The sequence below is a fragment of the Chanodichthys erythropterus genome, chromosome 11 (genome assembly GCF_024489055.1).
Source record: "Chanodichthys erythropterus isolate Z2021 chromosome 11, ASM2448905v1, whole genome shotgun sequence".
Taxonomy (NCBI): domain Eukaryota; kingdom Metazoa; phylum Chordata; class Actinopteri; order Cypriniformes; family Xenocyprididae; genus Chanodichthys; species Chanodichthys erythropterus.
This window is the reverse complement of record NC_090231.1, coordinates 35133565-35148546: the sequence shown is the minus strand read 5'-3', so window position 1 is coordinate 35148546 and position 14982 is coordinate 35133565. Positions and strand designations below refer to the sequence as shown.

At 36.6% G+C, this 14982-nt stretch overlaps 2 protein-coding genes across 2 annotated transcripts; both read left to right on the top strand.

The window, feature by feature from the left end:
* Nucleotides 1-77: 77 nt before the first annotated feature.
* Nucleotides 78-7736, top strand: acd (ACD shelterin complex subunit and telomerase recruitment factor). The gene is made up of 13 exons (XM_067400835.1): nucleotides 78-291; nucleotides 367-488; nucleotides 793-883; nucleotides 2845-2924; nucleotides 3025-3069; nucleotides 3168-3202; nucleotides 3342-3493; nucleotides 3580-3658; nucleotides 3783-3941; nucleotides 4016-4123; nucleotides 4911-5242; nucleotides 5406-5482; nucleotides 7589-7736. Exons 1-13 carry the CDS (start codon nucleotides 172-174, stop codon nucleotides 7671-7673), a joined length of 1485 nt encoding a protein of 494 aa, XP_067256936.1. The 5' UTR covers nucleotides 78-171; the 3' UTR covers nucleotides 7674-7736.
* A 708-nt stretch (nucleotides 7737-8444) lies between these two features.
* On the top strand, nucleotides 8445-14982 carry ogfod1 (2-oxoglutarate and iron-dependent oxygenase domain containing 1). The gene is made up of 13 exons (XM_067399571.1): nucleotides 8445-8657; nucleotides 8818-8963; nucleotides 9036-9082; nucleotides 9162-9262; nucleotides 9358-9474; nucleotides 10920-11011; nucleotides 11132-11260; nucleotides 11359-11472; nucleotides 12736-12815; nucleotides 12909-13159; nucleotides 13236-13352; nucleotides 13474-13532; nucleotides 13639-14982. Exons 1-13 carry the CDS (start codon nucleotides 8501-8503, stop codon nucleotides 13795-13797), a joined length of 1569 nt encoding a protein of 522 aa, XP_067255672.1. The 5' UTR covers nucleotides 8445-8500; the 3' UTR covers nucleotides 13798-14982.

Sequence of the window (14982 nt, the reverse complement as noted above, 5' to 3'; positions counted from 1 at the left end):
GGCACCAACGATTCGATTGTACATGATTGTAACGGAACTCAAATCATCTGGTCTATTTTTCTACACGGAACGAAAATAAAGCATCAATGTTCAATAAGGGGGCGCGAATAGTTCAACCGTTTGAACTCGTTTACTACATTTACACTAGTGGACAGATACACTAGTTTACCAATGAATCCACCAAAGATAAAACGTCGCCGAATGGCGGAGCTGGAGCCGTGGATCGAGAAACTCATCCAAAACTACGGCCAAAGCCAGTGTGAAACGACTGTAAAAGCAAACGTTGTCGGCGTAAGTAGTTTTTAATGGGTGATCATATGTCTAGAATGTTGTGTCAATACTAAAGTGCGGGTGTGTGTTGGTTAGGTGTGTGACATATCAGACTCGCAGCGGACGGAGCACACAGATGCCTGTATGCTGTTCTTGTCCGATGGGAGCGCTGTCATTCCCGCGGTGCTGAGCGAAGCCGCATGGGAGCGTCTGCAGGAGTGAGGGACCTATTAATCCTCTGTTATGACACCACTCACTACACACCTGGGCCCCTGTTTTTATCTAACTCATCTGGATAATCGGGCCCAGTGAAAATCAAGCTGAAATAAGCACACTCTAGCTGTTACAAGCACAAGTTTAGGGCTCTGCTCTTATGCATTGCAGCATATTAACTGTTGCCTTGAATTTTGTACTTGCATGGGTGAATATTAGAGATCAACAGGCACTACTTTAAGTTTCAGTGTGATAGTAATGAAATCCAACAACAAAAAAATTATAGAATTTTGTACTCTCTGTCTTCAGCTTGGAGGAGATGGAGACCTTTACAGGCCTGCACAATGCTATTGTGTATGTGCGCAGCTTTGAGCTGAACTTTGACATGAACCCTGATCTGGTATGTTATGTGTCCATCTTTTGGTTCCAAACTCTAAACATTTTTCTTTTGAATGCCAATATATCAGGGACTTATTGTCTGGCCATTGCAGTTCTTGGATAGAGAAACAGTAGTGACATACTGATGTATTGCAAAAAATATGGCATATAATAACACTAATTTAGTGCTACGCATTTAAATTCTTCTTGTAATATTGATTGTTGCAAAGATGTTAATAATCTTTATTGATTTTCAGAGTCCTATAAATGTGGGAGGAATTCTGAAGCGTTTAGCTGAGTTTCAGCTTCATTGTGGTATTTAGTGAATTGGAATTTAACATATTTTCAGTTTAAAGAATGAGATTAAGCAGTTAATAACTGGCTCTCTACCATACTGCTTTGGGCCCCTCAGGGCAGTGGTTCTCGACCGGGGCCCACTACTTAAAATGATTCATTCTTTACTCATTTTATAAGTTTGATTTATAGACTGGTTGGGTCTAGAAAAGTCATGTAAATTATTGCAATATTAAAACACCATGGGTGTCACACCTAGCACAGTTGTGGGTATCATGTGTTCATGTGTTGCGCTTTCGGCGACCTAAGTTCGAGTCCCAGCTCATGGTCCACTCCCTCTTGCCCACATTTCTTTTTGTGTCTGAACCCCCTGCCCCCCATTGAACCAAAGAAATTTGAGTAAAACATATAATTAATAAAAACCTTATCCTTTAAATTACCTGTCTTTGAGTCAAAAGTGTTGAAAAACACTGATTCTCGACCCATGCATTAAAGGGTTAGTTCACCCAAAAATGGAAATTCTGTCATTAATTACTCACCCTCATGTCGTTCCACACCCGTAAGACTTTCGTTCATCTTTGGAACACAAATTAAGATATTTTTGATAAAATCCGATGACTCAGTGAGGCCTGCATTGACAGCAAGATAATTAACACTTTCAATGCCCAGAAAGCTACTAAAGACATATTTAAAATAGTTCATGTGACTACCGTGGTTCAACCCTAATGTTATGAAGTGATGAGAATATTTTTTTGTGCACCAAAAAAAAAAAAAAAAAAACTTTATTCAACAATATCTAGTGATGGGCGATTTCAAAACACTGCTTCACTAAACTTCGAAGCTTTACAAATCTTTTGTTTCGGATCAGTGGTTTGGAGTGCCTATCAAACTGCCAAAATCACATGATTTTAGTAAACTATGCTTCGTTACATGATGTGTTTCGAAATTTCAATGGTTCACCACTGGGGCACATGACTTTGGCAGTTTCATTCACGCTCCGAACCACTGATTCGAAACAAAAGATTCGTAAAGCTTCATTTAGCAGTGCTTTGAAATCGTCCGTCACTAGATATTGTTGAATAAAGTCGTTATTTTGTTTTTTGGTGCACAAAAAGTGTTCTCGTCACTTCATAATATTAAGATTGAACCACTGTAGTCACATGAACTGTTTTAAATATGTTTTTAGTAGCTTTCTGGGCATTGAAAGTGTTAATTATCTTGCTGTCAATGCAGGCCTCACTGAGTCATCGGATTTTATCAAAAATATCTTAATTTGTGTTCCAAAGATGAACAAAGGTCTTACGGGTGTGAAACGACATGAGGGTGAGTAATTAATGATAGAATTTCCATTTTTGGGTGAACTAACCCTTTAAAGTTAGGGCCATCCTAAGCACGGGGCCCAGAGCAAGTTAGAGGAAGTAGGGTCCCCCTCAATTGGTCCATTCGCGATCGCCTTCCGGTGGGTGTGGGAGGATGGTCCCCTTGGGCCGTTCGCTGCAGGGTCTGGTGCAGTCGCAACAGTTGCACCGCCCTAAGGACGGCCCTGATTAAAACCTAAAAAAAACTAATATTACCAAATGAAAGGTTTATTTGATATTGTTGGCTTGTTAATTCCAGACAAAGTCATCAGAAATCTCTATGTATTAGATGCATGTTTCTGTTTCATCTTTTTTTTGTTTTTTTTTTCAGGCATCTTGCCAGTTTTACTTGAAAGTCAATCAAATGAACACCATATGCATTGCCTCAAAGCGCCAACAACCCCCTAGCTGGCAAGTCATTGATCTCTCTAAGCATGTGCAATGATGTGTCCTAACTGCACTAAATCAATTAACCTTTGTTAATCTCTAATCATCTTTCATTATCTTTCAGTACAACTCTCAAATCAGTCAGAGACCAGATCGTAAAGACGTGGAGGTGTGTTGACCTTATTTATAGCATGTGTGAACACGTACATATTACAGAGGACTGCAGTGTGTTTTTAAGTTAGTGTTAATTGTATTGCTCTCTGTCAGATCCCACAGGGAGGGTTCAGTAAGTTCAGCTTCTGGTAAGTGTCACACACACTCTTTCTCTTTGTCTTTCTTTGAATAGATTGCATATACGCACACCTTTTTCATTGAACTGTAAATGCCTGTAATTTGCCTTTATAAAGCGAAAAGATGTGCATTATGTACCTAATTTCCCAGGGGTCTCACTCTCATCTCTATTGGAAGTGTGGCACAATGACATTATAATAAATATTCTGAATGACGCAACGGAGAAAATAACCATGTCTGCAAAATATTGTCCAAGTGTGGCGACGCCAACTCACTGGCATCGAGAGAGGCTTCACTGGAGGGTGAGGCTGCTTCCTTGGCAACTTATAGGCACCAGCTGTTAACCAGACAAATTATCATTGCATATGGGTGTGTGTGTTTTTTCCAGGGACAGGAGCAGTTCATTGTCCCCGTGCCTTTTCTTCTCATCCCGGAGGAACAGAGGGAGCTGATGACAGCTGATCCCAGTACTGTCTGCTGTCTAATTAATTGCTTTTTTCAAGACAACCCTTTGGGCATTCGACCAGATTTTACAGTGCATGTGGCGCACTATGTGTATGTGTTTTTCTTCGTGTACGTGAATGTGTGCAGGTGCAGAAAGTGAGAGTGAGACGCCAAATGGCTTGGCCCCGCCCCTTGAAGAATCGCATCCAACCACATCGATTGCAAACCAAGTAGTGGCCACTCAGGACAATATAAGGGACTCATGTCCAGATGAAGGACCGTCTACTCTGGTACACACAAGACCAGGTGAGATTTTACAAAAGAAAGTCAGTGCTGTTTCAGGTAGATGATGTTATTAAACTCATCCATCCGTCTCCCAGAGGTTTCCTGTGGAACAGGGGAGCTGCCTGGGGATGGAGAGAGCCCATGGGATATGTTCACACAAGAGCCAGCTCTGTTAGGTAGATGTTCCACTTCAGACTCAAATGGTAATTTCCTCTTTATGCAAATGTTTAACATACACAGAATAACAGGACATCATTTTAATTGTGTAATAACTAACCAGGCAGATAAGCGTAAACAACATACACTCCAAGACTTATTTTTTTTATTTTATGTAAAAAAACGGTGCTTGCGGTATCTAAAATCAAGCTCATCTGAGCGTAGACTTAAAATTGCTATGGCTAGAAGATATATATACTAAAAATCATTGTTCCAATGGCAGTGATTATTTTAACTATATACACTATATATTTTTTTTATTAAATTAAAGTCAGCATGAAACGGAATTTGCAATCGTCTTTTCTTCCCTATTGTGACGTATATCCGAGTGAAACGGCTTCTCAAGCAAGAAAAATGTTGGGCGGGACTTGATTTTGTCCATCAGGATTTAATTGGATCATTGTGGTTTGCTATTGCTGTGATGTCATGTGAGTGACAGGTTACCCTGCCCTCATCATCAGAGAAGGGAAGACCGTGCAAGAGGGAGGGGAAGTTATTTTTGTTTAAAGATTACATGGGCACATAAAAAAAGTCAATTTTGATTTAATTTTGACTAAATGGTTGGCATTATGGCACTGTTTGAATCGGTTGGTCTAATTAAGCTGTAATATTATTGTAGGATGCTCGTCAAGGAATTATATAGTTAATTTTATTCAATTCTGTGTTTGTGTCAATGTGTAAGAATTTTTGTTAATGTATTTATGAATAATACCATTCTGTGACAAACCGAATGGACAATTATTTTTATCTTAACTCATTTTTGTGCTGATACAGACCCAGAGCCAGAAAGTCAGTCGCTTTTAAAGGAAGTCCCCGCGTTGCCTATAGCAACAAGCACCCAAAACCAATTCTCGAAGCAGAACACAGAAGGGATGTCAGTGGACGGCATTACACTCAGTCAGAGACCGAAGCCGACCCAGTTTAGTCCGTCCCTCTCGAGTGGTAAGTCTAACGGCGACCCCATTCAGGAGCATGACAGAGAACGTGCGGTGAGTCCTCCCTCGTGGCTCGTCCATAATACAGCCCCACCCTCTGAACAGAGGCCCCTAGCATCTCCAGCCGCCAGGCAAAACCCCTCAGCGTTTCCACCTACCAAAGACAGGAAAGTGAGTGTAAATGGTATTAATGATATTTTGCTATATTCTTGCATAATTTTATATGAATAATGCTTTTTTGTGGGACAAATCAATCTCAAAACATATTCAATCCTAATCTACTGTGTATTGCATCAGAATATGTTGCTACATCATCCCAATTTCCCTGTTGCAGGTGCACTCAGATGGAACGCCTTTTTCCTATTTGTATCATCCACGGCCTCAGGTTGCCGCAGCCCTCGCCCATTTCCAGTGAGTGTGACGTGTTCCCTACTGAGACATAATGATTATAATATGGTTTTTATGTGATAAACAATGATCTAAAAACTTTGTCTAGAAGTGTAATACTACACAGTACCAGTCAAAAATGTGTGCGTGTATATATATATATATATATATATATATATATATATATATATATATATATATATATATATATATATATATATATATATAATGTATTAGTGCTGTCATTCGATTAAAAAAAATCTTTTCTGTAAATAATCATGAATAATCGCACCTTGCATTAAAGTTTTTCATGTTTTAATATTGTAATACTTTGTCGTTGAATCTCCAAAAGCACCATAAATGAAGGCCAGTATCACTGATACCAGTACTGATATTGATGTCTCTATTACATGGATTTTTTCCTCAATTTTAGACATTAATTATAGCCATTCAACATTACAGTATAATTAAAAGCTATTAATTTTTACATTTAAAGGAACACTCCACTTTTTTTGAAAATAGGCTAATTTTCCAGCTCCCCTAGAGTTATACATTTGAGTTTTACCGTTTTCGAATCCATTCAGCTGATCTCCGGTTCTGGCGGTACCACTTTTAGCATAGCTTAGCATAGTTCATTGAATCTGATTAGACCGTTAGCATCGCGCTTAAAAATGACCAAAGAGTTTTGATATTTTTCCTATTTAAAACTTGACTCTTCTGTAGTTAAATCGTGTACTAAGACCGACGGAAAATAAAAAGTTGTGGTTTTCTAGGCTGATATGGCTAGGAACTATACTCTCATTCAGAGTAACGATGTAACTACAGAAGAGTCAAGTTTTAAATAGGAAAAATATCAAAACTCTTTGGTAATTTTTAAGCGCGATGCTAACGGTCTAATCAGATTCAATGAACTATGCTAAGCTATGCTAAAAGTGGTACCGCCAGAACCGGAGATCGGCTGAATTGATTCGAAAATGGTAAAACTCAACTGTTTAACTCTAGGGGAGTTGGAAAATTAGCCTATTTTCAAAAAAAGTGGAGTGTTCCTTTAATAGTTTTTAAAAAATATAACAACACTAATTTAAGTGAACTTAAAACAATCTTCACATTGACCCACTGTAATAAATATAACATTTAGCCATGCCTTTAATATATCGGGGCTCAACGCTAAGGTTTTTTAAAAAAAAAATTAAATACTGGCTACTAGCATTTTTTGTACTTTTTTTTTTTTTTTTACTGCTGGATACTGCAGGCTTTTTTTTACTACTACTTTTACTTGTTCAGACTTACTAAAGTGCACAAAAAGGATCCTCAACAAACCGGTAATTCTGACACAATTTTGTGTGTTCAAGCATGAAAGAGAACTCAATGCGGTACTGGCACATATAATATATATATATATATATATATATATATATATATATATATATATATATATATATATATATATATATATATATATATATATATTAGTAATAAGAAAAAAAAAAAAATTTCTTAAGCACCAAATCGGCATATTAAAATGATTTCTGAAGGATCATGTTACACTGAAGACTGGAGTTCAGCTGAAAATTCAGCTTTGCCATAACAGGATTAAATTAATAGAAAATAGTTACCTTTTTTTTGGCGAGCATAAGAGACATTTAAAAATCTTACCGACCACAAACTCTTCAGTGGTACGGTGTGTGTGTGTATGTGTGAAGAAAATTCATTATTAGGCACAAGTTGTTATTATTATTATTATTATTATATTTTAATTAACTATTAAGTATTTGATTTAAAAGTATATGCCTTTAGATCAAGATTGGTGAAACATAGTTTTGACTGCTAGTGCACCTGTTATACGCTTTCTTGGTGCGAAATCTGAATGCCAGATCAGCATTGAAAAAAACAGCATTAGCCAGACAGCAGCTATAAGTGTGTAACATTATATGCAGAGTTAAAACCAAACCACCTAGGAATCAAGCTATCATCTTTGAGCATTGTTACCCTTTATATTTACCTGCCTCTTTGTGTGTGTGTGTGTGTGTGTGTGTGTGTGTGTGTGTGTGTGTGTGTGTGTGTGTGTGTGTGTGTGTGTGTGTGTGTGTGTGTGTGTGTGTGTGTGTGTGTGTGTGTGTGTGTGTCTAGAATCCCAGGGCATCTCATACAGTGGGCGGTGCGTTATCTGGGGACCTCTGTCTGTGCAGATGTCAACGATGAAGCTGGTTCATAAGCTATTACCTGTTACCTCAAATGACATGTTGCTAGTTTTTTTTGTTGTTGTACAAAGCAGTTTTTTTTTGTATTTAAATCTCGGATTTAATCCAAATAAAACACTTTGTTAATGTATGCTGCTGTCTAAGTGTGAGTTCAGTGGTGTGTCAATTGTAATAAATGTTAATATTCAAATACTAAGATCTGTGTCACAATTTGTATAATTTAATCTCAATTTGACTTGCATAACCATTTTTATCTCTTTTAAGCCATGGTCTTAATGCCTTTTACCAAGCAGAAACTTTGTCACAAAGAAATGAATGAAGGTGGGCGTGTTGCCAAAACACTAGGCACAAAACTAATACTAAAATGTGAAGGTAATCTGTTGGTCATGTTTGTGTTTGCAAATGTCATTACATAAAAAAGGATCAATGAATATACACAACCTACATTGGTGATACTCGGTGTGACTGAAAACTTACTGGCTGAATATTCAAGCACAAGTTGTCAGACATGCCCTTATGATTTACTTTTTTTATTTTTCGTTTCTGTGATTATAAACATATGAATGAACATTGATTTTTTTTTTTTTTTAGTCATCAGTAATAAAAAAATTGTCTTAAAAAGTAGCTCATGATCTTGTAAATGCATATATAGTTCGTTTTTTGGACATGGGATGAGAATATAATTATATAGGGTTTTCAGAGGAACTGTTGCGCACAGTTCCACAGCTGACCTGGAGGGGCAGTAACGATCCAAAAGCGGCTCTGACTGAATCCGCACGAAGGAGAGCAAAGGAAAAGAAAACAAAAGTCCCTCTGGTTTTATTTCACTCATGGTCCTGTCATGCCACCTAAAAAACGACAGAATGATTCCGAAACGGGTAAAAGGAATAAGAAAGGGAAAGGAGGTGAACTCGCCGTAATTAACTCGGATATGAAAGATCACGCTGTCCAGAAAGGCATGACAGACGCATGGCAGAGGAAAGAGAGCTACTCTAATGGTATGTATGCCCACCCACGTGACACATTGAGCTTACATTACTTCAACAGGCATTTACACAGTTACTGAGAGCAGAATCTATCTGCTTTTCAGAAGTGAAGAAAACTAGTTTGTCCATTTGTCATGTCTGTGAATCCCTCATTTCTCTGGTCTCTCTCCAGGTAATATCCACCTGGATTGTGAACCCTTCCCTCACTGTCAGATCACTCATTTTCTGCAGAGTGAGAGCTTTGTTGAGAGTCTGCAGGCAGAGCTACTGCTGCTGAATTTCAACAGCAAGTCAAATGACTTGTACAAGTTTCAACAGGTATCAGTCTGAATCATATGTATATTTTGTAAAGAAGTTGATGGTCAGTACTGAAGTCTGTTTTTTCTGCAGTCAGATGATCTGAAAGAGAGAAAAGAACATCATATCTCACAAATAAGGTGCGTCAGAATTCAAGTTAGTTTCTGCGTAAGAGTTTCTGTAATTATTTTGCTCATGTGTTGTTTGTTGGAATGTCAGGTCTGTGATTTTTGGGGAGTTTCGTGTGTGGTTGTCGGAGGTGCTGCAGGTGGATCTGGAGGCCACTGTTGATATATCCTGTGCCAAGTACGATCATACGGGTAAACTATCTTACAACTTCTCAAACAATCAGATGATGTGCAGCTGGTACTCTCAGCGGGTTTCATGACATCTCTCTATTCCTGCTCTTTTGCAGATGTTTTGCTGTGCCATGATGATGAGCTGGAGGGACGAAGAGTTGCATTTATCCTTTATCTGGTACCTCCCTGGGAGGTGAAAGATGGAGGGACACTGGACCTGTTCAGCACTGATGGTGTGTGATTAAAAAAGCATAAATAATGTCATTTTAGCTCCCTAACTGCCAAAAAAAAAAAAAAATCTTACTCAGTTTTTGTCTTGTTTTCCAGTAGAAATATTTAAAGATTCTTAAATCAAGACACATTTCCCTGAGAAGCAAAATGACTTGTCTTGTTTACTGAAAAATCCATCAAAATTAGGTTAGCTTATGCTTAAAACAACAAGAAAAAAAATCTGACCCCACTAGCTGATAGATTTTTTTCTTATTTAAAGCATGAACTCAATTTTGATCTGTTCACAAAACAAGACTTAAAGGTGCCCTAGAATGCTTTTTCACAAGATGTAATATAAGTCTAAGGTGTCCCCTGAATGTGTCTGTGAAGTTTCAGCTCAAAATACCCCATAGATTTTTTTTAATTCATTTTTTTAACTGCCTATTTTGGGGCATCATTAAATATGTGCCGATTCAGGCTGCTTCCCCTTTAAATGCTCGCGCTCCCCGCTCCCAAGCTTGCGACTCTATAATACATTGCATAAACAAAGTTTACACAGCTAATATAACCCTTAAAATTGATCTTTACAAAGTGTTCGTCATGCAGCATGTCTAATCGCGTAAGTATGGTATTTATTTGGATGTTTACAATTGATTCTGAAAGAGTTTGATAGTGCTCCGTGGCTAACGCTACACTGTTATATATTCTTTATTTATAAAGAATGAAGTTGTGTTTATGAATTATACAGACTGCAAGTGTTTAAAAATGAAAATAGCGATGGGTCTCTTGTCTCCTTGAATACAGTAATAAGCGATGGTAACTTTAACCACATTTAACAGTACATTAGCAACATGCTAATGAAACATTTAGAAAGACAATTTACAAATATCACTAAAAATATCATGTAATCATGGATCATGTCAGTTATTATTGCTCCATTTGCCATTTTTCGCTGTTGTTCTTGCTTGCTTACCTAGTCTGATGATTCAGCTGTGCACAGATCCAGACGTTAATACTGGCTGCCCTTGTGTAATGCCTTGAACATGAGCTGGCATATGCAAATATTGAGGGCGTACATATTAATGATCCCGACTGTTACATAACAGTCAGTGTTATGGTGAGATTCAATTTTCAATTTTATGGCACCTTTAATATCTTGTACTTTTGCTTCTCAAGTAAATGGGTCTTGATTTAAGAATTTTCTGATATTTGTAATGGAAAACAAGACAAAAATACGGAGTAAGATTTTGAAAAATGTGTGTTCAGTTTAAAATATCGAGTCAACATGAAACTTCATTTTTTTGAATTAAGATTTACAACAAAAATAAAATGTATTATTTTTTTATGAAAGATATAACAAATATTTTCTTCTTTGGTATAATATGTACTGATGAATCATGCATGAGGACAGTGTACGTTTATTTGTTTGTTTGTTTGTTTACTAATTATAATTCTGTATGTTTCACAGAACACTGTCAGCCAGTGAGTGTTGTCAAGTCTCTGCTTCCTCGCTGGAACTCTCTGGTGTTTTTTGAAGTGTCCCCGGTCTCCTTCCATCAGGTAGTCAGAGTCATATTATTTTAGTATTATTTTTTATACTATTATAGTATTTATTAATATTTTGATTGATTGTCCAGTCATTAATGATTTACATCTGTTTTAATGAAATGAACTGTTTAGGTGGCAGAGGTTCTTTCTGAGGAGAAGTGCCGTTTATCTCTGAGTGGATGGTTTCATGGCCCCTCCCTACCAAGACCCTCACGCTACATTGAACCCCCAGTTCCCCGTCACACTCATATCCCCAGAGATGTAAGTCAAGTTGGCGTGAGAGTGGTGCGTGACATGGCCATGTGACCAAAACTCACCTGTATTTCCTCTGTCTGAAGCACTGTGTGTTTGTGTTATAGGAGAGTTTGCTATTTGAGTGGGTGAATGAGATGTACCTGGATCCACGCTATCAGGCTCGGGTACAGCAGGAATTCGAAGAGAATTCAGAGATTTGCTTGCCTAGTTTCTTACAGGTTAGTCATCATCATAATTATAAATTACACAAAAATGTTCAATTATTTTAAATGTACACTAGTATACATACAAATGTACATCAGTGTATGGTGATACACTGTTACATGCTTAGGCATTGTGTGTGTTTATATAAAAAAACTATATATATATATATAAACTAATATTATTTATATATATATATATATATATATATATATATATATATATATATATATATATATATATATATATATATATAGTTATTTATTTATAAGGCTCTTTTTGTCTGTGCTGTTGTGGAGGTGCATGTATAATTGATGGAAAGGAGAAATTCCTGTAGATGTGAAATTTAGTGACATCCCACTAGAGGCATGTAGGCAAGTAAGTTTTAAATAATTAAGTGTTTAAGTTATTTATTTATAATTTTGCACATGTAAGAGTCACATTTGCAGACACTGCATGGAAGAATATGCTTATATTGTGCCGTATGCACAATACCAATAGAAATGAATATAAATTACAATGAATATGCTAAAACACAATTTTTTGGTTAATGGAGCATATTCAACTTCTATTTGTTATCATTAGCATTTTTAAATCTAAGTTAATATTTCTACATATACTAATATATTTTTAAAGTCAACACAAAATGGAAATTCACCCTATTTTCTAAATGCATGTTATTGATCTTACTGTGGGTTATTCATTTATTTTTTATTTTAACCAGTTTTATTTAAAAAAATATATATATTTAAAAAAAAATCCATAATCTTTCATTAAATTGTCTAAACTTGACTTTCCTGGGACACAACAGACTTTTGTCTGGTGATGTATGGCAGACTTTTCCATCATTTAGTCAAAAATAAATCCCGCCTCTTTCTAATGACCAACCGCAAGCTTGCATTTAAATCCGCCAATATCCAATCAACAGGCGATGGATTGAACCAAGACTCCGCCCCTATTTTTTTTTTATTTTTATATAACATTTCGCTCGGATGTACGTAACAATACAGAGGATCTGCCACTACTTCCGTTACATTGTGATTTTAACGTTTATAAATTATACAAGTTGTATAAATTAACATTTAGTTATATTTGAATAAGCTTATCTAGATTAATAAATGCTGTTGTTCATTGTTAGTTTAGAATAATACATTAACAAATTAAATATTATAGTAAAGTCTGTTCATATTAATGAATATCTGCCTTTATCAGATAAACTACTACACACTTACATGCATCTATAATACTGATTTTCCTGAATTCTGCCTTTTAACTGTCAGGAGGAGAAATTGAGGCAGGTGCGCAGTGCACTGCAGTCGTCTGAAATCCAGTGGGAGAGGAGGGGGCCGCCCAATAAGAGGTGAGATCCAACCCACCCGTCTTTTGTGTGATAATATTTTAACTATTAATTAATATTATATGCTCATATACTAATGACTGTCACTGTGTTTAGGTGTTATGGTTGTGCAGATATGCAGAGCTTCCCATCTTGTGTTCAAGAGTGCTGGGAACTCCTCTCCTCTGAGCCGTTCTTCATGCTCTTATCCAACCTGACCGGCCTCAGTCTACACTATCTGTGCATGAATGAGGATGAGAGCGAAGATAGAAAGAGTGAGACAGAGAACAAAGATGGAGAAGGAAATACACAAGCAGGGGGTTCCAGTGCTGATGCCGGCAATTTGTCAGCTGAGAAGAAAGATAAAGGTGATCAGCGTGCGCGTGTGTTTTTTCTGCAAAGATCAGTTTTAACATCTACAGTAATTTACATGTTTTTATACAGGACCGCCTACATGTGTAGGAGAACTGCGTCGCTGGGCACATGGGGATTACACGTTGTTACATGACTCTGTCAAAAGAGAGTATGCATTGGATCTGCAGCTTCACATGGGCTGTGCAGGTACGTAATCTTGACATGTATATGCGTTCAAAGTGTACTCATTACTATTCGTTGATTAATGTTTTCATGAGTGCAAGACCATATGACTCAGAAATCAGTTTTTTTTTTCTTTTCTTTTCAGGGTGGAAGGTGGAGTTTGGGGGATTTACATCCTATATTGCCCATGATGAAGATGAGGAGGTAAGTGATGTCATGTTTTCACTTGAATGATTGATTATATTGTAACACATACAGATCCAGCAGGACTAGTGCACATTATTTATTCTGTTTACACTGTTTTCTTTAGCTCCTCACAGTGTATCCTGAAGATAACTCCCTCGCTCTGGTCTACAGAGACAAAGACACCCTCAAGTTCATCAAGCATATCAATAATAACAGCTCCAGCCACCTTTCTTCCCAGAATACCACAGCATTCTATGACTTCTCTTTTAACTACTATGAATGATGAGACAAAATTGGATGTTTGATGACAAAATTGGATGTTTGATTGACTGACTGTATGTGTGATTGTGAAAGAGAAGCACATTGGCCATACATTTCAGATCAATTTCAGTTTAATATACACAGAAAAATACATTTAAGATTCAAGAGGCACATTCATTTTTGAACGTGCAAGTATTTCCATCCCAACTACAAAAAAAATCTGCGGTAAACTTGATGCTCAAAATTAAATGTAATCATTTAGTTGTTAAAAGAGCAACTCTGCTTTAATGTTAAGTAAATGTTTAATAATAAACATTTGAATAATGACATTTGTGTTTATTTGATTGTGCCCATTTTGTTGTGCCATAGAACTATAACATGTGAAATTCTGTCATTATTTACTCACCCTCATTCCTCATGTATGACTTATTTTTTTCTGTCCTTTCATTCTAAAACTGAATGCATTTCTTTATTCTGCGGAAGATAAAAGAAGATATTTTGAGAAATACCTCATTTACTGTCCATACAATGGAAGTCAATGGGCTATAATGTCAAAATATCTTGTGTTTTGCAACAGAAAGTCGTTTGGAATGACATGAGGGTGAGTACATGATGACAGAATTATATTTTTGGCGGTAATATCAGTTTAATACAATTTCATTAGTTATATTTGAGTGCAGTTTAATTGAAAATTGTACATGATTTCAGATTGTCTTGGTTGTGATAACTGGACTCGGGCTGCTTGAACAAAACCTGATGATCATGTTCTCCAGCATGATTAGAGAATGATCCAAAAAGCATCTTGAACTTAAATAGCGCCTGTAAAAGTTCACGTGATCGGTGCCACAAATTTGTTATTTGATTATACATAAAAAGTGCTTTATTTGAAATGCTTTCAAAATCATAAAACTTTATTTCCAGATTAAAAAAAAAAAAATTAAATGTGATCAAGACTTTCAGAACCCACCATACAAGAGACTGTGCATCCCAATTTGCTTACTTATACACTATTACATTAATTTTTACTGTAAATAGTGTGTGTAGTGTGTTCACACTGAAAAATGATGCATTTATTTAACCGGGAAAAAAATGGAGGTGAGGGGCTATCAGACTCTTATGTTAGATACCAAAAAAAAACCAAAAAAAAACATAAAAATCATACACTAGCCAGTAGAGTACATATGCACACAAGAATTGCATTATGTGC

Coding starts and splice junctions, on each gene's coding strand:
- acd (XM_067400835.1), top strand. CDS start 172: ATGAATCCACCAAAGATAAAACGTCGCCGAATGGCGGAGCTGGAGCCG. Junction 292..366: donor TAAAAGCAAACGTTGTCGGC/GTAAGTAGTTTT, acceptor TGTGTTGGTTAG/GTGTGTGACATATCAGACTC. Junction 489..792: donor GCATGGGAGCGTCTGCAGGA/GTGAGGGACCTA, acceptor CTCTGTCTTCAG/CTTGGAGGAGATGGAGACCT.
- ogfod1 (XM_067399571.1), top strand. CDS start 8,501: ATGCCACCTAAAAAACGACAGAATGATTCCGAAACGGGTAAAAGGAAT. Junction 9,475..10,919: donor GGACCTGTTCAGCACTGATG/GTGTGTGATTAA, acceptor TATGTTTCACAG/AACACTGTCAGCCAGTGAGT. Junction 11,473..12,735: donor GCTTGCCTAGTTTCTTACAG/GTTAGTCATCAT, acceptor TTTAACTGTCAG/GAGGAGAAATTGAGGCAGGT.